The sequence below is a fragment of the Sebastes umbrosus genome, chromosome 19 (assembly GCF_015220745.1).
Source record: "Sebastes umbrosus isolate fSebUmb1 chromosome 19, fSebUmb1.pri, whole genome shotgun sequence".
NCBI lineage: Eukaryota > Metazoa > Chordata > Actinopteri > Perciformes > Sebastidae > Sebastes > Sebastes umbrosus.
In genome coordinates, this window is record NC_051287.1 from 10,600,152 (window position 1) to 10,625,442 (window position 25,291).

General features: G+C 39.8%; 1 protein-coding gene across 13 annotated transcripts in view; it reads right to left on the bottom strand.

Annotated features, from left to right (window-relative positions):
• Nucleotides 1–25,291, bottom strand: part of vav2 (vav 2 guanine nucleotide exchange factor) — a 222,021-nt gene that overhangs the window by 14,700 nt on the left and 182,030 nt on the right. For 7 of the 13 annotated variants that reach the window (XM_037753450.1, XM_037753455.1, XM_037753448.1 and 4 more), the window contains exons 5-13: nucleotides 21,633–21,738; nucleotides 21,259–21,273; nucleotides 18,808–18,906; nucleotides 16,859–16,927; nucleotides 15,395–15,495; nucleotides 7,485–7,584; nucleotides 5,694–5,789; nucleotides 1,692–1,760; nucleotides 1,418–1,504 (exon numbers count right to left, since the gene is read on the bottom strand). In XM_037753450.1, coding sequence (XP_037609378.1) covers nucleotides 1,418–1,504; nucleotides 1,692–1,760; nucleotides 5,694–5,789; nucleotides 7,485–7,584; nucleotides 15,395–15,495; nucleotides 16,859–16,927; nucleotides 18,808–18,906; nucleotides 21,259–21,273; nucleotides 21,633–21,738 — 742 coding nt within the window. The remainder of the gene's footprint in view (nucleotides 1–1,417; nucleotides 1,505–1,691; nucleotides 1,761–5,693; nucleotides 5,790–7,484; nucleotides 7,585–15,394; nucleotides 15,496–16,858; nucleotides 16,928–18,807; nucleotides 18,907–21,258; nucleotides 21,274–21,632; nucleotides 21,739–25,291) is intronic. The other 6 variants (XM_037753456.1, XM_037753457.1, XM_037753447.1 and 3 more) reach the window with 2 other exon arrangements.

The window sequence follows — 25,291 nt, forward strand, 5'->3', positions numbered from 1 at the left end:
TGGGAGTTAAATGTCACTGCTGGCGGGGAGTCGATTCCTAATCCACAAAGAGAAAGTTAGAAGCACCTGAGAATGTGGTTTCAGATTTCATCTTTTACTAGAACATTAAAGGCACAATGAGTAGGATTTTTCAGTTGCGGTTTGTAAACACAACATTCAGAGTTGGTCCCTCCTCCCCGGCTCAACAACGGTTACGGTGCTCGCCAACCCCAGATTAACTCTCGTTTTGGAACGAGCTTTGTCCACTTGCCGTTTTCACCTCGCTTTACTATTCTGCATTGTGTCCGCCTTTCTCGTAGCTTCCTCTTCGATGGTTGCTTTCGATCTGGCACCTGGTCGCGACGTTTTTATAGAGGTTGACGCCCAGAAACGTCCCAAACACAGCAAAATCAGAAAATACAGGCAGAGAGCGGCAGGGTCTCTGCAGATACAGACACCACCACGCAGTTCTAGTGCGTCATAAGAGATGACTGAGAGGGATTATTTTTGTATCAGTCTATACATTGTTTTTTACGAAGATCCTACTCATTGTGCCTTTAAAACAATAATTTACATTTTGAAAAACCAATCGCACTCTCATATCTGTCCATTAAATATGATACTACAGCCAGCAGCCGCTTAGCTTAGCATAAAGACTGGAAGCATGGGGAAATAGCTAGTCTGACTCTGTCCAAAAGGTAACAAATTGCCAGACACAGACACATCCTAAAGTGTCTGCTGAGTGCTGCTCCTGGCCAAAAGATAGTCCAGCACATAACCCTTTGTAACACAGCAACTTGACGTTGTGTGTAGGCCTACTGGTTAAATAAACAAGATAACACATTTTAATTAGTAAGCTTTAGAGGTGCTGGTTGGCAGATTTTCCTTCCTCTTGACAGAGCCAGACCAGCTGTTTCCCATCTTTGCGCTAAGCTAACCTAATACGTATTCAGTGTAAAGAGTACCACAAGAGAGCGGTATTAATCTTCCCATCGAACTCTCGTCAAGAAAGCAAATACGTTTTTTTTCCCCCAAAATGTCAAACCATTCCTAAACTAATAATAGTTCAACACTCAAAAACGGATTTGTTTAATCAGGACTGTGTGGGTGTGGTTTGATTACATTTGATTGACAGTGGGTCTCCCTGACAACATGAGCAACTGTCATCGGAGTCTGATTCTTATATTGTTAATATTGGTACGTGGAATTACCTGACATTAACTTTTATCAACCCCTCCCTCTTCAAATCAGCGAAAAGAGCACAGATAAAAATATAAATCTGGAAATCTCTCACGTGAAATAACCCAGTATTATTCTAACTCTGAAAGATAAAAGCATTTTCATGTAGAATCCCATCACTTATGGTAAGAAGCTAATTAAGAAGATACGTTGTACCTCTGCACGAAAAAGAGGTGATGGAGGACGTCACAGTACTTACAAGATTTTCTATCGAACTTTGGAATTCGCTGATTTTCTTCAGCGTCTCATTGTCCCTCTTGACTTCGTTGATGTACATGGCCAGGTCCTGAGAGAGCAGGGCAGACATTCTGTCAGCCTTAAACGGGAAATCTTTCTGACATCTGTCATATCATGGTAGATTTACAGTCCTATGAGCCACAGTAGCTGTATGAAACTATTTATACAGCTTTTGGCTTGGAGGCACTGCGGTGTTATGCAATATTTATTAAAAGTTCACTCATGAGGACACAGACCTGCATAGCCTCCAAAGCCTCCTTGAGTTGTTGTCTCTCTGGTCGGTCTGCTGAGTGACTCAAAAGTACCTGTGGACGGGAAATTATTATTATTATTATTATTATTTTGTCTGAAAGTGTGATGCAAACATTGAATCCTGTTGTTGTAAGAGATGTATAGCTGCTCTTTACTGTGATTATGGGTGTGACACTGATGTGGCTGAGAATAAGTTGCATCAACAGCAACATACATGAGAATAAAAGACGAGGAAGCCCGAGAGTTGGCTAACTAGCCTCCAGGTCTGACTGTTCTTTATGGTAACAAGATAACGGTAAACGTGTTGTCCCCCTGCAAATCATGTTCTCCTCCAAACGGACAATCAATACCAAATATGTTACATCGTTTTGATGTGTGATTTGTCTGGCTCCTGCCTTCTCCACTCGCTCATAGGGGCGATTTATTAAACGCTGTAGAGCCGTGGTAAGATAACGGTATGTTTCATGAGAAAAATAAATCTTTTTATAGCTTTATAAATACAAATGAAATGGTGCCAGCTGTCCAACCAGTTTGCAAATTCATCTGCAGTGTCCTAAAAAAAAAAATCATATGTGACACAGACAGCAATTTTGTCTCGTCGTTGCACGGCCCTGATAAAACTAAATTAATTAAATGCAAGCAAACAGAAGGAGCCAACTTTCACAATGACACATATTCAGTACCAACTCATTTGAAACACATACAGTATATGTAACTATAGGACGTCTTGGCAGAGCTGGGCATGAATGCTTCATATTTTGAACTTCATTTTTGTAGATAAATCTAAAAATATGACCACCCAGTGTTGCGACATGCTGCACTTTGCCTCATAAGCTTAAACGACCAATACATATCATATTTACTCTATTAAATCATAAGATATCATAATAGGTCATCAGAGATTAAGGAAACATCCTGAATTGAGCTTCTCTGACAACAATGCTACAGCCAGTATGTACTTCTCTGAAATTTCCATTCCGGTCCAGAACGTCTGTTTTTGTTTTGGCCGGTGGGATCTCGTCCACTGCCCGTTCCAACACCCCATTGCCACATATGAAACAAGTTCACACGCAAACATGGAAGCAAGCAAATGGATTGGATCAAGAAGAGAGATAACAAAACTTTAGTTTCTACCCGACCTGAAAAGTCTCGGCACATCACTCTGTGGTCTGTGTGCAGCTGGGTTATCAAGGCAGCGAGTATTTGAAGTGACTCTGACTACTGCTGGCCGGAGGCTAACACTGTGATGCTGACACATGCTAACTACTATCAGTCATACCGGAGGAGCGGACGGACCACGGCTCCAATGTTTTGAATTTGGACTGCGGTACATTTTAAAACGCTAGATGTCAGTACTACATATTGCTCCTTTAATGAGCTTTTTTTCTTTTTTCAGTTATATTCTTTTATATTATATTTTCCCATTTTTCCCAATTTGGAATGGCACATAAAGGACAGATGTAATTACAATACAATGCATGTGCTTTCCCCACTATGACAAATCCAAATGTTTGCCTTGGAAAAAGCTCTATTCCCATACACTGTCATTCCTGTCACTGCTAACTAATTTACCTGCTAGCGGTTAGGTTCACCAGAGCGTGTAACACTTTAGATACTGTCCCTCCAGTTCCCCCCTTGCTGTGCAGCCACCCTGAACAACCAGTACGAGCCATTAGTGCAGCGGCAATTATATTATCCCTCACTGGCTTCCCACCAGCAGCAGCACCAGCACAACCAAGAGGGAAGTACTGCTACTGGTCCCCATTTGACCTTAACTGACTTCATTTTTTTTAATCAAAGTGACCTGCTGAATCAGCAGATCTTTTTAATACCGTGGTCTGTTACTTTTGCACAAGCGAGACCAGCCAGTGACAACTCGCTCCTGTACGGCCCATAAACTCAGCTTTAGATGAAAGATATGATCACATGGGTTCATAAAAACACTGCAAATTCATCAAATATACAAACCCTGCTTGAGGAGAATTACTTCTGAGATGACTGTGCTGAATTCACTTTATTTAGAGCGCAGCCATGGTACATAAAAGATGGAGAGCCGTGTATTCACACCATGACCAAATAGGGAAACGCTATTGTGATGATATCTATACAGCTGAAAATGTGCATGACTGGACAAACGCACACACACAGAAAACAGGACTTGTCAATCGGAGATGCCCGAGGGCCACAGCATACAGCAGTGTTTCACTGCAAAGCTGTTGGAAGCAGTGAAATGGGGTGCGTTTAATTGGATTAGTGCGCGGTTGATTTGACCTCAATGCCTTGCTGAGACTCCTGCAGGGCGTTCGATTCAAACCAATAGACGAGTCGCAGCACTCTCTGCGTAGCCCCACAATCACCTGAAGCAAACACTTGCCTCCACACCAGTCCATTACGCACCGCATCATAAACTCATATGCTCATCCATAATTGAGATGCAAAGTCAATTAATCATGGAGAATATTACAGTGGCCAGCTTGTTTTACACGCCAGAAGGAGAGCTGCAGGGAGAAATATTGGCTGGGATTTGAGCGGTCAGACATTGTGCTTAAATACATTTGCATATGAGGGCACCAGTGCAAATAATGATTATAGCTACCAGTAGTTTATTATTTCTACTAACCAACAGTTAAAACACCCCAAAGGAATTCTGTTAATTGTGAAATGAGCTAAACAATTTGAGAAGCAGAAATCCTACAAACGTTTGGTATTTGTATTAATTTATTAATTACTAAAAATGACTAATTAGTCATTAAAATGCAGGGCTGTCCTCGACAGAGAAAACATGATTTTGTCGACTCATCGATTAGTTCCTTTAATCGACAGATCCACAAAGAATCATACAAAAACACCACTTTAAATCTTGTGTTTGCCAGAGATGTGCTCATACGTTTCTTAAAAATAAGTCGTTCAGCATGAAATAAGCATAAAAAATTACTAATCGACTAAAGAAATCTTGGTCGACTAAGACCAAAACGATCGATTGGTCGACTAAGAGGGGGCAGCCGTTTTAAAATTGCTGTCAATGGATTTTTTTATCCATCAACTAAGTGATTAACAGACTAATAATTTCAGCACTCGACCTGATGCAATGATAGTGGACATATAGTAGACTATTATTAAAACTGAAGTAACTAAAAACGTATAAAATATCCAAATCTTCTAAATGAGATCTACACCAAATGCTAATTAAATAATTCCTAAGAAAGACAGTTATTTTACAACCTTAAACATCAAATAAGCCTCTTTATTGACACGGTATGTCCTCAGTCTTAAAAATGAAATGATGACAGAAGCGTCACCAGTCAAAGCTCACTGACAGGAATAGACGGACTCGATGCAGGATAGTTGTTAAGTATCCGCTCATATTACAGCAGAAATCATCTCTGACAAAACCTCAACAAAATAAGAGTCTCACAATGCTTGTATTTACAGCAGGCCTGCTATTCAAGGACTGTTTGTGACTTTCCTAACGGATATGAACAACCAGGTGTGCGGAGGAGACAACCTTGAGTTTTGAGTGTTAAAAAGGATGCAAGTTCTGGTTAATTCTCTTGTACTTTCCTACATTTGGAAATGTTTACATTTTGGGAAAGCCGACCAATGCCTTTAACCCACAATGCTTGTCGCCAACTGTTAGACATGATGAAGGATTTACTAGATTGCTATGAATGGTCGTTTAAGGACCTTATTTTTTTCTGTTTTTTCATCCCAAAATGTCACAGCAGTCTATAAGAACCGTGGATGAAAATTGACAATCACTGCTTTACCAATAAATTGCTAAATATGCTACTTCTGTCGGAGCTCTGGAGCTACAGTACGAGAAGACGGTAAAGTGGATACTGCTGCAGGAGTAGTCTGAAAAGTTTCTATGGATGTTTTGTTGTCACAGGGAAACTGGGCCACTGTTCAGGTACATTATAACTGATGTGAATCCAAGATAGCTATAACTTTCTCCACGAAGAAGCAAGCTGCAAACTTCCTCATACCTTCAGTAGTAGGTGATACTTCAGCACCCTCTGCATGGGAACCACCAGAAGTTCCTGCAGCTTGAACTTCCCTTCCTGCACTTTCAGAGTACATTCCTGTTGGAACAACAACAACAACACAAGGAGCAGTGCAGTTATTACACATTGCATAATGCCGCATTGAACATTTCCCGCTAACAAGCATTCGCTCATTGTTTAATAATTCACGGGGTCTTGTTGAGTCGCTGCGATTGCTTCCACACATTCACGGGGCATTCCATTAGCAACAACGAGGCCAGTTTATTCTTTCGCGGGGAAAACAAAAGCTCTGGTCGTGCCAGCCATTTGTGACGCAATTATCCTGCATGCTGACTGGAAATGACTCTGATTAATGAATATATTACTACAGACTCTGCACTGGCTCCAAAAGAAACTGTCTTTTGTTAGTATCATCCTATAAGGTTCCCTCACAGTCGTTTGTGTAGGCGTTTTCTTTATTCAGATTCTGTAAAGGGACAGCTTATCCATCTTTACAAACAAGGTTTTTGTGTATAAAAGGACAGTGTGAAGCAGTTCTACCCTGCTACAAAGCTCTTCTATTTTGAGAGAGCGTATCTTAGTGTCAACTACTCGGGCTGTAATCACCTTATTTTTTTGTTACCAGCTCCAAGAGCCATTTCGCTGGCCATGCTGATGTGCCTTAATCCCACTATTACAGGGGTGTATTAGCCTTCTTCTATAATCATTCTTCTAAAGAATCCTGGAGATCAGAGAATAATAGTAGCGCACAAATAGGGAGGTCTCGCAGCAGAAATGGACTGAATATCACCCAGATTCAAAGCATAAATGTGATACAACTTTTTCTCTGTAACAACTTGAGTACATTTAACAAGACATCTTGAAGGCAGCCGCTGCAAATCCACTACTCTGAACAGTATTCACTAGCCTATATTATGAATTAAACACCTTTGAGGACATATTTGCAAATTACATTATTTGAATTTTTAATTTCATCTCAATTTGTGCATGACCATGACCAATTTAAACCCCATTTATGAATTTATTTTAAGTCATTAGTTATTCAATTTCATAATTTATTTAACAGTAAATTTGACTTTCAGAGGGCAGATTATACAAATCTGACCTCTTATATTTAAGAAATTGCTGTCCCTATTAGTCAGTTAGATACAGCAACTTGGGGAAATAGGGTCCAGGTTGAAAAATACCAAGTTGCCCTTTAAGACACACTACACACAAAAGCAACACAAGTAATGACAATTTTCCCTATTAATTAATTTGTTGTTTAGTTTCCTGATTAATCAATTAAATTAAATCTTCACTTTGCTTGGATTATCCATATGATATCAAATATCAGAAGCTAAAAACATTAAGTTTACTATCACAAATAACACAATAAAACATCAAATCATCACATTCGAGAAGCTTGAACCAGCAAATGTTTGTTTTTTTATCGTGGTAAAATGAGTAAAAGGAATAAGCAGCAGATGTTGTATTCTGTTGAAGGTGGAAGAACATTTTTTTGCATTGTGTTTTGACTTCAAATGTTTTTGTCTGGTGTCATTTTGTCAGTCAAGCCCCTGGGGCTCATACCACCTCAAAAATGTCCAAATAATCACTTTAAGAGATACGTATCAGTATCACAGGTCCATAAGCAGCCAGATGTGCTGAATCCTACCTGCTCACTTATTTGTATTCCGTCTGAAAATGCAGCTTGTGTTCACTGCCTACAGTGTGATGTATTATCTTCACAAAACAATGCAGTGGTCAGTGGTGAGTGGTGAAGGACATTACCTCTACTTTAATCTTGACATCCTCTCGTGTTGCTATTATCTCACCCAGTGTCTTCTGGGCGTTCTCCATGTGGCTGCAGTACTGACCATAGATCAACAACCTGGTGAAGGACACAGGTCAACAACAACCGTTAATCTAAGTACACCGTCACAGCTGGTCGTCCTTCATGGGACGTAGAGAGAAAACACTACATATCATTGTAGATTCATGTTTGATCATGTCTCCTTTTGCCAGGTCTGTTCACATCGTGCTACAAAAAAGACAAACGACATCCTAATTTGGTCACATTCATTATGTTCGTACTAGGGCTGTCAAAGTTAACGCAAATTTGTTTTAACGCCACTAAAGTCTTTAATGCAACTTTTCGATTTTTAAGGTTGTAGAGGGCTCAGTTTTAAAGCTAGAGAAGCCAGCTAAAGAAGATACTGCTATCATATGAAACTAGAAAACATAAGGAATCCATTGGTACCAACCATAGTAATCGCGATTAACTATAGATAATTATGTGATTAATCGTGATTGAATATGTTAATTGATTGACAGCCCTAGTTTGTACCTTAAACAAGACTGGACAGTGAGGTGGGCACGATCCACACATCTCACTGTGTCATTAAAAGCACAGCTCTCTATTACACCAAACAGCTTTCCTAAAGCTGTAATAGAAATATGAGTAAAGACCTATCAATAAAAAAGTATTGAAAAGTCCACAGTCTCTTTCGTTTTTTAAGCTGTTAACTACATTCACTGCCAGAAGGCCTTCAGCGGCTGAACACATCTTACAAATGTTCAAGCTCTAAATGATGAAACATTCATTTCTGTTAAGAGAAATCCACAGATGAGATTTTGATACAGATATTTTCTGCTTTTTCTCTGCGAGAGTACGGGGACATTTAAAGACACATGGGCTCATAAAACCTGCTCAAAGCTGGTTAAAAATCTAAAAATGAGATTTAATAATTAGTCCTAATGAGGCTATTTTCAAAAGATTGAACACACATCATATCTTTGTAAAAACAGTGAGACAAAAGAGATTGCTGTTTGAGTCCACAATTAGCCGTGAAACTGGTTGGTGCCTTTCGGCAATGTACCGCACATTTATTTCAAGATTAATAACACAATTTGAGAGGTCACCCTGAGGGTCATCTTGCACTAAAGGGGCCAGATAAATGAATATGTGAATAAAATGTAGTATGATTAGGAATATACGTGAATGCCATGAATAAGTAATGACTGGATTCTGATCCCAGGGCAATATTTGGAGGGGCGGCATCCTCTCGCCAATAAGCTGTAATCACAGAGCACTAATGAAAGACGCTGCTTTATATCAGCTGCTTTGCAGAGTTCCTCTTATCAGCGTGTGAGGAAAAAAAAAAAAAATCTCTTAATTTCGAAGCAGTGAGGATATGAGAGCTGCGTTCATTAGATATTACAATGGGACGCTGACACAGATCTGTGGGTTCAGCTGGGAGCGAGTTCAAAGTCATCCTGCCTGGAGGATGCCACTGCACGGATTCAAAGTAGGGCATTGGCACGGCTGGCATAGTGCACACCCCCCACACTCCACCATACCCCTCCCCCCGGTAGAGTTGGCACTTCAGTCTCTTAATCTGAATCTTGAGCGGGGCGAGGCGGTGCAGGGAGCTGGCACCATGAAGTCTAATCAAGCCTCTGATAGATCTGTGACGCAGACAAGAGCAGCACCGCAAACAGACAGAGCGGGGAACGTTTGTACGACGGAGCAGTGGAAATGAAACTACAACATCACATCAATGCTTACTCTTTCCATTACACCTATATGTTGTGCTTAAGCAGCGGTGGAAGAAGTACTCAGATATTCTACTGAAGTAAAAGTAACAATATTACAGTGTAGAAATAGTATTTTACAAGTAAAAGTCCTGCATTCAACATTTTACTTAAGTAAAGGTATAAATGTGTTAGCATCAAAATTTACTTTAAGTACCAAAAGTAAAAGTATACATACAGAAAGGTCCATTTCAGGATAATGTTTATTATACTGCATATAAGACATATGTTTCACTTTTGGCATTAATGTGTACATCATGTTACAGCTGATAAAGGTGGGGCTAGTGCACACTCTCCCTCTTATTTTAACCTATATTGCATTTATTTATTGATTACATTGCGTATATAGACTGTGCTTTTTCAGGATGGGGTCTTAAAGAGACAGGCGCTAAAATGGAGCGATTCAGACAGACAGTATGAGAAAAAATAATGTCTTTTTTGAACATTAAAGCATGTAAACATGTTCTAGTGCAAAAGCCAAAATACAAATATGAACCTGAAAATGAGCATGATATGTCCCCTTTAAAGTATGGTTAAAAATATTGACATTATTTGACAAATGCCACATGAAATAACACTTATTACTGTCCATAGATTTTAAAATGATAGCAGCTAAACTCCTCTGCTCCCACAACACAATATGACAACTTCTGAATATGTTTAGCCAGAGGTGGAACTCTGAACTCTAAACACTGAACCGAAATCATCCTCTTTAAAGCAGTATTTCTGTCAGACCCATTCATCGGTTGATCATCCTCTGCTCCACAGAGATCCACCAGTGGTGATCTCTGGAGCTTCACTGCAGCCCAGATGAACTTTTGACTACAGACCCCTGCAGTGAGGCTCCGACCCTGGTTAAACTGGCCTTGGGCTAACAAGCCCCTGATTAAGACTTGATCCACACTCGGGGAGACAGCTCCCCTCAGCTCCCGCCCCTCCAGGACGACAAAGTGATTGAGATTAATGGAGGCCTTGATCAATTATAAGACAGCAGGCAGACTGTGCAGCGTAGCGAGGATCCAAGGGCACGCGCCAGAGACACCCATCATATAGTACGTTATCAGGATAGGAATGCAAAGGGCTCAAGACTCTGGTGTGAATGTGGGAATCATTATAGAGTAATGATGATGAAGTTATCACTGGCAGCCATGAGTAGAAAAGATTATAGAAATATTTAACTATTATCGCCTCGTGGTTGAACGCCTCCGCCAACCAGTCAAGTTGCAGTTTACATCCATGTCTGTCCAAAAATGAAAAATAATTTTATCCTATTAAACATTTGTGTGAATTCTTGAGTTATGGTGAAAAACATGTTTTGTGACCTTTGACCACCAAATTCTAATCATCCTTGAGTCTAAGCGGATGTTTGTGCCAGATGTAATACAATTCCCTCCAGGCGTTCTTGAGATATCTCTTTCACGAGAATGAGACGGACGCGAGGTCAAAGTTACCTTGACCTTTGACCACCAAAATCTAATCAGCTCATCCTCGAATCCAGGTGGACATTTGTGCCAAATTTGAAGAAATTCCCTCAAGGCGTTCAGGAGATATCGTGTTCACAAGAATGGGACGGACGGACAGACAGATGGACAGATGGACGGACGGACGGACAACCAGGACAACCTGTCGCCAGAGTGGAGGCATAAAAAGAGAAATCTTACAGACAAGTAAAGATCAACAAATTGAAGCTGAATGCTCAATGTTCTTCTCAAGGGACTAGTTGTACAATATGTGAAGCCTAGATCTTATGGAGTTTGTTTGAATGCTTATTGATATTTGTCCGTGCATTTACTTAATAAGGAACATTTACTCAAAAAGACCAAAATTGTGTTTCTTTCACAGCAAGAGCTGAGTGAATGAAAATGATTGAAATAGTGATTAGTTCGCTCATCTGGCCGAGTGTTAAAGAAGGCCATCCTTTAGAGTGTGTGTGTCTATTCATGTGTACCGCAGTGTGCCTGGAGCCATGAGGCTCATTCTCCGCTGCCTGAGGGCTCACTTTCTTTGAAGTTTCCACCTGTACCAAATAAAGCCGTGTCTAACCAGACAGCCAGCACCGTGATCCTGCAATAAGGAGGCCACTTTAGCCTCTTGAAGGTTACAGTTTTGGTTTCAGGGTATATCTGTTGTACGGTTCAGTCTGAGCGTTCCCACCAGCTTTGTTTTCGAGCTCTGATAGAGCTACCCGTTCAGCACCAAATGGCAGCCATGCAATGTTAACAACTAGCTGGTGAAAAAAGTGGAACATCTAGCAGCTATAGGGCCAGTTGTCAGGAGGTGGTGGAAACCAAACCAGAGCTAAAAGGAGAATGAATATTAGATTTATATTCAACTCTAAATTAATCCATTGGAAACTCTCTCTTGCTGTAGGTTTCACCAGAAAACAATGATAGTTAGGTCTCTAATTTACATTTTGTGTTGAACAAGAGCTCTCAAATGGCAAAGCTGGCTAATTTCTATTGATTTTGGTTCAAGGATACCCAAAGACTTCAATTCAGTTGTGTGTTCAGCCTTGGAAAGACAAGGAGGGAACGCTATAAATGTATGTATGGAAAATAATACAGTATGTTGTACTTTACACAGAAGATGAATGACAGTTATTGAAAAAAAAAAACCCTTGTAGGTCCCAGTGCATAAAGAAAATAAGAAAGGCATCAATTTCTGGCACCAAAACATCACACCCAAGGTCCCTAAATCACACACAACTAATCAAACAATAACTGGATCTTTAGACGCCATGTTGTGGGGGATGCAAGTTATATGTTTGCGCATTTAATAACAGCCTTTCGTCTGAGACTTGAGAGGGTAGCCAGAGGCTTTGTCCTCTTCACTGAGACAGGCGGTGGAACAAAAGGACCGATGACACACAAGCACACTGCAGCATGCATCCACTCTTGGCCCAGTCATCCATAATTAGTCCGTGACACGGTGATAAGCACACTCCTTACTTGACACCGCGTCTGAACACATCGCTGTGGGAGGTAACGACTCATCATTTCCTGTTTTTCTCCTGGCATCTCTGTTTGAATCTTTGCAATCTAAAATACTAATAATCAAGAAAAAAAAAAAAATCAGGATTCAGTATTTTAATTAAATTGTAAATATTAATTTGGATAGTATCCATATCAGCCTTTTCCAAAACAACTAAAGCAACCTTGGACATCTTCAGAGCTTCAAAAGGGACAAAAATTAATTTGTCATTCACGGATCAGCCCAGAAATGTTATTCCCTACGATGAAGACCACTTGTATTTTTTTGTAGTTGATGTCTTAATTTTCATTCGAGACAAAAATAAAAAGACAGTTGTTTGAGACAGTTTCCCTTGAGGTTGAAGAGTTTGCTGGTGCATTAAAAACTTGCTTGTTTGAATTCTTTTCACTGCCATGATATCGCCCTGCTGTGCTGGCCTTTTGAATAATGAGGATGCGGTCGTGCATGTTATTTCACAGAAAATGCAATTTTGAGGAGCTGCGCCCTGGGCCTTCACCCCCCCACCCTCGCGGTGCCCTGCGAGCCGAGCCAATCTCCAAGCAAACCAGAAGTGACAGGCTGTGGAGCCAGCTAATATTCTCTGACACATGGCATTGGGACCCCCTCACCTCCACTCAACATATCCAGCACACAGCAAATGGAGGAGAACATGGAGCGAAGACCTCCAATAAAGAGGCTCGTAGTGCAGCCATGATTAGGCACTGCAAGGATATCAGGGAGCCAAGATTACTCCGGAAATGAGTTGGGGAATATCGCAAATGAGGATATCAACAAGAGGGTACTTAGATGCCCATTTAGTTTATAGAGCTTCCTCAGAGTGCACTTTTCCCTTCAGCCCTGTTCTGGCTGTTTAAGAATTGAGAAGTAGTTGAGATAAACCGGTGACATTTTCAGCGTGGCATTCAGTTCAATGACAAATAGAAAAAAAAAAGAAAAAGCTTTTAATTTTTTGCACCAACGTGAGAAAAAAAAGATACAAGCACATTGTTGTAAAGGTCACAGGGACTTACAAGCATAGATAACCAAATTAATTATGCCAAGCCAGGTCCTCAGGAAAATCGCCAACATGCCTGATGAGAGCGGTGCTGTGCGAGTCCAAATCCCCTGGTCACTGTTGCTTATCACCACAGAGAGACAAGACACGGCGGCGGCTCATAATGAGGCAGGTATACATGTCAATCACATGCAGAGAGTCAAAGCCTGTGACGCACAGAATCTGCAAATCTAATGAACCGGGTTCTTAAAATAACCCCGCTTCGCATTTCTGAGAATGTCGCAGAAGATAAATATTAACAAAGAACGGTATGTCATCAGCGAATTTGTTTATGAATAGAAGGTAAATGTTAGATATTTCTGTAAGCGATGGAAGGTTAAAATCCATCACAAAACACTAGGTAGAAGCTGTAGTCTGGGGCTCTTTTTCACGGTTTGGGCAACGTAGTTCCAATGAAAGGAAATCGTAATGTTACAGTATGCAATCATCTTTAGTTTAGTATGTTTCCATCTTTCTTCCAACAGTTTGACTTTGTCTTGTTTCAACATGACAATGTCTCCGTGCACAAAGCTAGGTCCATAAAGAAATGGTTCTCCCAGTTTGGTGTGGAAGAACTTGACTGGCCTTCACCAAGCCCTGACCTCAACCCAATCCCACACTTTTGTGGTAAATTGTAACGCCACCTTAGCTTTACTTCATGTTTAAGTGTAAGTATTATTATGATTTTATTTCTATTGACTTTAATCTAAACAAGACAATTATTCTAAACCTGTTTTTCCACTCTTCTCTCTCTCTCCCTGTGCATCCCCTTTCATCAGACAACCTCCCAGTCCCTTACAGGGACCTCTGACTAGCTGGACATCATCTGGGATTGCGTGCAAATGAAGATTTCCAACCGCTGCTGAATCAGCTCAGAGAGTCCGATGAGCTGAACAAAGAAGGAGATACAGTAGGAGTGCGTGTGTGCCATAGATGGAGAGAGTATATGCCTGCCTCTGTCTATTAGTAGGAATAGAGTCTCTAATGTCACTCCAACTTTGTGTTACATGGCCCTCTAGGCTTAAGGAAGAGGCATGGGATGAGCCTATTACCTATGCATACCGATGTCGCCCAAAGAAACACTTTGACTGCCTGTTTCAGGTTGGAAAAATGAGGAGGAGGGGAAAAAAAAGTGTGTGTGCTATTAGGGTCACTGTGCAGAGGAATATAATACATGCTTATGTATGCAAGAACAGGTACACACACACACACACACACACACACACACACGCAGTGAAGTGTGTGACTCACTCTTGCAGTAATGGGTGTATCATTGGAGGAGAGTGGCATATCCATGGCCATGTGTGGAATCATGACCGGGGCCAGAACCTATCATCACCATCATTACCATTACCTGTGAAGCAGCCACAGTCTGCTCAGCGGGGAGGCAAATCACTGCTCCCCTCAGGGATGCAAATTATCTACACGTTGCTCAGCAGCTGGGCGAGATGGAGATCCATCTGAGAGGAAACCCTGTTCGCCAATAAACCTCAGCTTTCCCCGTTCATAGCGTTTTCTAATCCCTACACTACAGAAATTTCTTCATCGAGTCTGTCTAAAGTCCGAAAACATGACTTTCTTAAAACCAGTGAAACAGTGCGCCTGTGCAGAAAGAAAAAGAAACCAAAAAATGAACCCTGATTTTAGCAAATAACGTGAAACAAGTTGATTTGCAGAAAACATTAAAATGATTCTTACTGTACGTGGAGATTTCATCACGTTTTAAGAAAATAAAACAGCATGGCAGTGTAAGAGAAGACACCACTGTACAGGAATATAACCGTGACAAGCGAATGCACTCTTGAGTGGATTTACTCGGACCGTTTTGGTTCAATGGGGAACGATTGGTTACATGCTCTCTCAGCTTCTTCCTCTAACATGTTTTGTTTTAATTGACTTAATCTTTGAACACTAATCCTCTGAGCGATCTGGAGATACTCGACACAATGCAGCCTCCTGAATCTGAAAGGGCAGACAGCTTCCTCTCAACTTCAAGTGGATTTTATTACTCTATGTACCCAATAAAAGGACAACTTTCCAATGCGTATAGACTAATGACGCATACGAATTCCGGGTTACTAACCTTTCCTTGAAGTCGATGAAGATCTTCCCCAGGCCGCTTCCTCCACTGACCATGCTCAGGTCGATGGCTCGCAGGAGGGCAAAGTGGACTTTGATTACATCCTGAGTGAACATCACAATAAATATTAGAATCTACCCATTCTAATTCATACAGACTTATATACATAGATAAATCTATACATGCTGTAGATAGTTATTTCCTAGGATATACAGTACATTAGGTAAGCAATAATACATCTATTCACCCCGAAACATTCAATACAGCATGTCCCTTTTTGGCTGGGTATACCCTATGACTCGAATGATTACAGTAATCTTATGGTGCTTTCACAACCCATAGTCCTTTTGGCTAGTCCAAATGAGAGTGAAACTGATACTTTTGGGTGCATTTCTGTTTAGTTTGGTTCGGTTCACAGTGCTGTGACCAAATAAAAAAAAATATTTGCTGAGGGGAGTGTACAAAGAAGAATGTTTTTCTTTTTTTTGTCACGAGAGCTGCCACTTCTATGCAGGGAATCGTGGACTTTAATTTAAGTTTTATCACTTTGACTCTACACTGATCAACTGTACGCACAAATCCCTTTTCCTCCAGTTTATCTTTTGTGCCTTTTAAACGTCACTATTTTTGTGGACTTTATTTAGCATATTCTGTATGTGCTCTTTTGTGCAGATGTCAAGCAAACATTGGATTTCTGCAGATGTCCAGGTCAGTCTTCTCCCACTCATGTTAACCTGTCGTCTACCTGTGTCCATCTCAACAAATGCTCACACAGGCAGCCTGTGTTTTGGTTCACTTGGAAAAATTAAAAAATCGTTTGGACAGTTGTGAACGCAGTCATCATTATCTGGTACGGACCAAAACGAGACCGATTACGAGAGGTGGTCTCGTATCGGTTGTTTTGGTCCTCACCAGAGAATGATTACTGCATTCACAATCCAAAACAAACCACACCAGAGTTCGATTAAAAAAGACTAAATGCTGGCTTGTAAAATAATATATAATATAAGTCTAATGCAGTCTAATTACAGTCTACTGACATGGCATATGTAGAAGCTAAATTAGAAAAAGTTCACTGTTGGTGTATCAATTGTTGCCTGCAAAAACCTGCTACAGTAGTTAAAGGAACAGTGTGTAACATTTAGAGGGATTTATTGGCAGAAATGGAATATAATATTCATAACTATGTTTTCATTAGTATATAATCACCTGAAACTATGAAGAATGAAAAGAAATTGAACATTTTGTTCCCCCCTACTGTGATGAAAACATTGAACCGTGACATAAAAATCGCAGTGCATATCAAAGCATGAATTCAGCATACCGTTACATCCCTAATATACATATATACAACACACCCTGTCATTCATCCAGCCATCCATACGCATATTGAATTATTCACTTGGTCTGCGACACATCCAGGCGTGCTGTATAGACATCATTTACTTTGCTTGAGTGGTTACTCACTTCGAGATTGACAAAGATAGCCTCCATGTCCTGTGGACTCAAGACTGGCGTCAATGGGATCATGTAATTCTAAAGAGAAACAAGAGACAAATGGGTGAAAAGAGTGAATATAACTGCAGTCTTACTTAATATTGTAAGAGTTGTCAGTCTTTCATGTAAAAAAATGTATTGATAAAATGGAATAAAGCTCTGGCAAAGCTTTTAGCTGATCGGTAATGATTTATTTGAAGGACAGCACAACTTAAGTTAACTGCAGCAAAAAAGAAAAATCAATATCAGGAAATGTAAGAGAATAGAAGAAATGTAAAAATAAATGTATAAAGAAAATAATACATAAATAAATAAGTTTGGGAAAATCGTCCAAAAATGAATAAATGTATAAATACATAAATAAATACATACATTTAAAATAAATATTAAATAAATAAAAATGAATAAATACATACATTTAAAAAATAAATAGTAAATAAATAAGATAATTAATACAAAGATAAATAAAGAAGCAAATTAAACATTTTATCAATTAGTTAATGGCTACATTTATTTTAATATTATTTTTTGCTCCATTTAATGACATATTTATTTATTTATTGTGTCATTTATTTACTTTTTCACTTATTTTTTTATTTTGGCAGGTTCCGTCCTCCACAATAAAACATTGTATCTGCAGTCAATACATAGTAAACAGCTCTTCTCTATGCTGTGCTTATGCTTACGGGAGAAAGAACCCCTGCATATTGTTTCTCCAACGTTGTTTTATGGTTGTCACATTCCATCATCATAATAATAACAAATAGCTCAACTAAGAAGCAATGAAGAAATGAGGCTTTATTAACCCCAACTCAATTAAGCTTAACGAGTCCTCTGATCCAGAGAGGGTTATTTATTCTCATTTAGTCCCGTGTTGGTCCGACGCGGGAAACACAGGATACACATTTAGTTTAATGAAATTAGTGGAGCGGATGATTTGTGGCGCTCCATCAAATCGCGAGTGAAATCTGTCAACGCGGAAAGTGATGTGTTAGCAGCACTGATCTCAACAATTGCTCATTATCACACTGAGGGAGACGATGTATGTGTGTGAGTTTATGATTATTTGAGCGCACAGAATTCACTATTTTACAGGGATGCACATCGAGTTTGTCGGCTTTTCTCGGCAGTAGCGATGTCCAATGTAACACCGCGACTGTAATGACTAACTAGTGTTATGCAGCAGTAACACAGGAATATATTAATTCCTGCACTTTCAAAGAGATTATTACCAAAAATTGCAATAGTAATGGTTTGATTTCATTAATATACAACTGTCTTGCATCTGGTTCTAATGTGACCTCACGTTCCAAACTCGATGCATGGAGGGCTGATTTAAAAGAGGACATTTAAAAAAATGCGTCATTGTTTTCAAAGGTCTCCGTTTCTGCCCGTCCAGACTAAAACGCAACCCCGGAGTTTTAAAACTAAAACGGGGTCAGCAGTGTTTTGAAACATCTTTGTTTTAGGGGCTCGAAAACGCCGGAGTAGAGTGCTTAAACGTAGCAAAAGATATGCATTTTAAAACGAAAACGTATTAGTATGTGATGTAGCCCTTATGTGTAAGTAATGGATTCCTTTTTTTTTGGCCAGTATGTGTGTGTGTGTGTATTCGCATGTATCCTCGCGCTTGTGATGTGCATGTCTATACTTAAAGCCCCAGGGATCAGTGTCTCCTGTGGGGGGCTGAGCCATTAATAACCCCATCGATCAGCTCCTGTGACATTTGAGCTCCCCAATGAATCTGCCAATAGCTGACATTTCCATGCTGTGACCCGACTCACAGGCCTGAGACACCAACAAAGAAGAAGTGACAAAAGGAAACTCTGACACACTAACATTGCATGTGCCAGGATAAAAAAAAGCACATAATATATCAACACATTCACATGTATGTGCACACATACTCTGTCACTCACCTTCTCAATGTCCTCCAAGGTCTTGTAGTACTTTGCTTCAGTCTCTTGGATCTCCACTAAGCAGCAATTTCTCTTGTCATCTTCTGTCATACCCATCTTCTATTGTGAGAAAAGGAAATATGAGTCAGGACAATTAAACTGCATGATTTTGGATCATTGATTATCTTTTTACATAGTGCACGTCTACATTTTTTTCCTCGTGATTAACGTTTACTATTCAAACACCGTTTTTTACCAGTGGCTTTTTATGTTTCAGTTATTCTCAAAACACATCTGTCATCACAGCTGAGCATTTTGCAAACCGTGCTGCTGTGTTAAACAAATGAACATATGATTTATATCATTCCAGACAGCCATTGGTTTCCATTTATTTCCAAACACTATGGAATCTATTAGCACACTCTTGAAAATGGCTTGAGTTGCGCAACCCATCAAATTGCAGTTTCAATATGAGATAATGCAGGCCAGACCTCTCCCAATCAATTCACCATGCAACCATAATGTAAAATTGACAAAAATGAATCCGGACTTGATGTTGACCGTGATGGATTACACGACTCGAGCTGGTTTCAAAAGTCTGTTCTACTTTATTTTAACCAGGATAATCCATTCACTATCAATACTGCTTTCCAAGGAGTCCTGAGCATAACATTGATTAGATTTGTTAATTGAGCTTCATATCGTCTACAAATGAATGTAAAGCAAAAGGTGATGGAACAAAAGGAAAAATGCATCCAAAAATTTAAGACGGTAAATTCTATATTCAAACATGGTCACTATGCTCAGTTACGGAGCTACAGTACAGTGCTGTCCTTCAGGTTGGACTGAGCTCTACAAACATATATGACTGCAGTTTGCTGGCATGGAGTAAAAAGTGAAGTGATGATGACACTGACTTTGGAGAGAAAGGAAGGGGTGTGAGCTTTTGTGTGTCACTGTATGTGTGACTCGCTGGGTAACACTTTATAATAACCATAATTTATAAATGGTAAATTGATAGTTAATTAAACTTAATTAATAGTTATTTCCATGTAAGCAAACAATGAAATGATATTTAATAATGTTTAATCATAATATTATAATCTATGTTATTTTAACAGTTCATTGTTGCACACATTATACAATTTATAAACTATATATATACTCATTTGTTAATGATTATGAAATCATTTGTAAACCTTTAAGAAAATGTTTGTAAAACATCCATAAACATTACATAGATAGATGGACCAGATAGTGGTAACACTTTGTATTTGTAAATGTCTATAAACATTATTTAGATGGCTTTTATAAAGTTGCAACTGGTGATTATAATACCTTGTTAAATAGTTTAAAAAAAATACTTTGTATAGAGTCTATAAACATTATTTAGATAGATAGTTAACACTTTATCAATGGTTAATAATTGGTTTCTTTTCCGACTTTTGTTTGGTAATCATTAATAAATACTTACTATACTATATAAAATGTTATGTGTGCAACAATAAACAATTAATAGTTTACTGATGTAATCAGAGTGTAATTGTTAATATCTCTTATCAGCTACGATATAATATATAATTTATAAACTTTAACATTATAGCATTACTAATGATTAGGAAAACATATTATAATTTCACTGTTTGTTAACAGTAAAATAACTAAGTTTAATTAACTATAATTTTACCACTTATAAATGGTTATTATAAAGTGTTACCGGCATATGCATGGATATGTAGATGAATAAATGGATTTTAAGTCATAGCCATGCAAGCAGGCACTTTGTGAGGGGGCGGTGGAGGACGGGGGAAAAGATACAAACTGATCTACATAGAGCATTTCTCAAGAGACCTGGCGTCTGAGTAAGTCTCCGTGTACAAACATGAGTGTATATACATATACATGTGTTTCTTTGAAAGGACAATATACTGTAATGCATATTGTAAGTGACTCATCCAAACGATGATGAATAAAAAAACAGACAAAGGCTTCATTTCTATACAGATGTTCTACGTTGTGGGAGTGATATGAGCAGGCCCGACTATCTCAGCCATCTGGAACAGATTTAGCTGTTGATAACCAGTGCAGATAAAACAAAAACTGGGGCTAAAAATGTAGAAATACGAGTCCAGTCCGGGCCTCAATCCAGCGTGCAATCAACCAATCAGAAGCAAGGTTCAAAGTCAGCAGGATAATGTTTATTTGTCTCGTGCTTTGAGGTTTCGAATGTGGCAGCTGGTGGTCCTCGCTGACGTCAGTTAACGCCGCGGTCACCGAGCTGAAGTCACAACTGTCTCCGATGGGCCCTGAGTCAGACGTTAAACCAGATGGGGTCTCCTTTACCCCGAGGCACGAGTCAATAATGTAACTGGCAGGTCATTCTCTTGGGATGCAATGAGTTGGTTTTAAATTAAGTGGTAGAGGGAGTTAGGTGACAGGGTGGGGGTGAGTCACAAGCACAGCGGCACTCACCTGCATGTATCTGATCTGCAGCATGGGAAAGGCAAAGCAAGTCAAATTTATCACCAGTTGTGTAAGAGAGCTGAGTGTGTTTAGAGATATGACATCATGCAAATACTGAGGCAAGTGGGAGGAAGTGTGTGTGTGTCCTCTAATTAGCAGTATTTGTTCACTGCATCCTTCCTGGTAACAGGCGTCTAAGTCTAAGGTGACTTGGGCCGGATTGTAATTGGGCCTAAGAGAATACAACCCTTCAGTCATAGACCCTTCAGCAAGCATCAGATTCACAATAAGGAAAACACCTGAAACAACTACATCATCAATAATTGATTTCAAAAACAGTACTAATGATAACAGGGGCAGAGATTGTGACACAATGTACTCACCATGGGTTGTCGTACTTCCACCTTAATGATGTCCTCATAGATGTCATCCCCATCATCCTCGCACGGCACGCAGTCGTAGATGTCATCCTCACCCAAGTCATGCTCACTGGGGGAAAAAAAACACACGCACACAAGTTAGATGAACATATTGAAACACAACCTTAACTCTAAGGATGAATCCTTTTACTACGCCTGAAAAAAAGGGCTCTTATGTCCACTTTAAACTGCTCTGACAGCTGAGAGGCACTGAGCAGTCGCACCGGTACGAGCTCATTATCTCTCATGAGCTCTACCTGAAGAGCAATATCGGTGATCCGGGCAAGAGGAAAAACACCACCCGATGTTCACAAAACCTCCGCTGAGTTGCGTTATTGAGTGGCATCTCCCTTTAATGTGTTTATGCTGCTTTGGTACCCAGCTAGCTAACTGACCTTTAATTAGGCAAGCAGCCAGCAGAGCAAAGGCAGTTACTGTGGAGAGGAGCACCTTCTGGGAAAGACCCTCATGCTCGGGGAGCCCGTGCACTGCATCTCCCTCTGTCCTGTAAAAGCAATTATTGTTTGGGAAACTTATTGAGGCGGCGGAGAAGCCTCAGCAGGAATACGCTTTGGCAATGGGCCCATATCGATGTAGTTAATAACCGGGGAGCTTTAGGTCGTCGAAAAGGAAATAAATGATTAAGTACTGTAAATAAATGAAGGTAGTGAGAGCTGCCTGCTAAATAATGGAGGGGGCCAACCAGGGGTCTAGCTTGGCAACTGCTTGTTTGTTTAAACAAAATTCCTTTTAGCAATGTATCGATGGGTGTACAGACGAATAGGACTGGACTGAAACTTGTTACAGAAGAAAACTTGTCTGGAGTTATAAGAAGTGTCTTATTTATAGGATTTCTAAGTAGATTTATGGGTATTTATTTATGATGGACATCAGAGATAATTGTATATAATTATACGTCACACTGAATCTAAGTCTAGCATATCTGTGTGTTCTGTTATGAGTGTGTGAGTTATGGCTCTGAGAAGGTTTAATTAGCGGGCAAGTCAACTTGTCAAACTGAAAGTAGAGATGGCCAGTAAGAACATATTGATTATATAAAAGCAAAAGGGATGTAACAGAATTTGTTTTTACATTAACAATACAGATATATTGACAACTACAGAAAAGGATTTCCATGACGTTTGGTATGGATCATAGAGTGTATATAAGAAGTGGACGTTACGTCACCCATTGGTTTGTGGACTGACGTTTTGGCTGTTGCCGTCTTGGTTTTTGGCTGTTGCCATATTGTTTTTTTTGCACTACAGACAAGATTTCCATGAGGTTTGGTATGGATTATAGACTGTATATAAGTGGACGTAGTCACTGTGAAATACCCATTGGTTTGTGGACTGCTGTTTTGAAGCCTCGAGATCGTCATTTTGGCTGTCGCCACATTGTTTTTTTGCAACCAGAAGTGACAAGAGAGGGTGGAGCTAAGTACAACCGAACGCTGAATAAGACATTTCTAGGCAACCAAAATGTTATAATTCATTTTCATGAACTGACAACACACTGTGAAAAGGTTAAAGTTGTAAGACGAAAACACGGACAATACCCAGACCGGACAACGCCGTGATAGCGACCTGTCAATCACAAGGTAGCCACTCTAAATGGGACCATAATTTACTAAATTAACATCATGCTGTATTGAAGACTTGAAACTAGCGATTGAGACCATAAACTCATGTTTACAATGTTTACTGCGGTAATAAATCAAGTGAGAAGTAGGCTCATTTTCTCATAAACTTCTATATAATCAGACTTATTTTTGCAACCAGAGGAGTCGCCCCCTGCTGGCTATTAGAAAGAATGCAAGTTTAAGACACTTCAGCATTGGCTTCACTTTTCAGAACCGGAGGTTGCCCACTGGTCAAACTACAGTAACTAACTTTCTGTTTTCTTTTTAAAATACCATCATGCACCTGTCCCTTTCACCTCTCCCTTTTTTTTTGTAATTCGGGGGAATAAATGAATAAATACTATAAAGATTGTACTGTAAGAGTTGCCGATTTCAACTGCCTTCACCGGCTCAAAAAAGGAGGACCAGGGTTTCAGCTTGGCAAGTGGCCGCCCTGCTTAAATGTCCTTGAGTGTGACATGTAATGTATAGCTCAGGGGATGCTGTTTTGTGCTCTGACCTGGCCTGAGTGAGAGGATTTCTCTTCTTTGATGAATAGTGCCTCATCCAAATGTGCCTGTATGTGATCTCCAGCCCTTATACCTAATGTTTGGGTGCTAATAGGGGCCATAACCTGGCTCTCCTAGCACCAAACACTTCACCTTAACATCCTTGAAATGGGATATTTTGTAGGGATTTTACATGCATTATTAAATCTTGAATATTCTACAACAAGATTCATGTAATTTAAAAAAAAAAATACAGGTTATTGGATTTCTCCACTGTGACATGACTACATATGACCTTCTGCATCTGCCATCATTGCTAAAATATTCCTGCTTTCACTGTCTGTGGGAATAAGGGATAAAAATCAGAGAAGATAGAACTGCCCTCGATCAAATATTCAGCTTTGTCGTCATGCTAGTGCGGGGGTTGTTTGAAGTTTTAATTGAGGTGGCTTGGTTCACTCTCTGCGCTGTGCGTCTCCTTTCTTCATTAAGTTAAAGTGGCTCATGTTGAATACGGAGAAGGCTGTGTGGGAGGCCCACGCTGTCCCATCAGCGTCTCCTCTCTGAACTCGGAGACTACGGCACGCTCCGCCGTGACTGATGTGTTGAACGTCAGGGAAGTTTTCGGAAAGAAGATGTCGTACTTTGCATTCTGCTCTAATCCCTCAGAGACTGTATTATACAACGGAGGTCTAGTGCGTTGATATGAGTATGACCTTTGGAGAGATCTAAGAGGAGAAGGATGTCTCCGGGGAGAACATGGAGGACTTGGAGCCTGAGTGGGGTCTTTTCTTCATAAAGTAGTAAATATTAGAAGAAGAGAATTAAGAATAAACATTGTATAGAAAATAGAAAAAAAAGAAAAAAAATGTGCTTGTTTCTGTTATCTTTATCTATTGATCCTGAACTTGTCAAATGGAAATATTCCATTGATTAGTGATGACATTTAAGCCCCTTCCTCATTCCCAGATGGTTATTTGGTCAATACTCCTTTGGTCCAATCAGTCAATTCAAGATATTTAAAATGCTTTTCATCAATGATTACTGACTGACCGCTACATTACACTGATGTGGCCGAGGGCTTATCAGGTTTGGATAGAATGTTCTTATTGACTGGCGATTTCATTTAAAGCTCCTGCTTTTGACATTGCTTTTATGTTAGGGCTGTCAATCGATTGACATAACCCTTTGGAAATGGCCATGCGAGTTTTTCCTCACCAAAATTGTGCGTAACTTTGGAGCGTTATTTAGCCTCCTTTGTGAGAAGCTAGTATGACATGGTTGGTACCAATGGATTCATTAGGTTTTTTCTAGTTTCATATAATGCCAGTGTCTTCACTCTAGCTTCAAAACCCTCAAAACTAACCCGCTACATCCCCGAAAAGATCGACGGCGGCCCATCTTATTTTTAAGAGGTTAATTAAAAATGGCAAAATGCATTAATGTGTTTAAGAAATTAGTGGCGCTAAAACAAATTTGCGTTAACGCGTTAT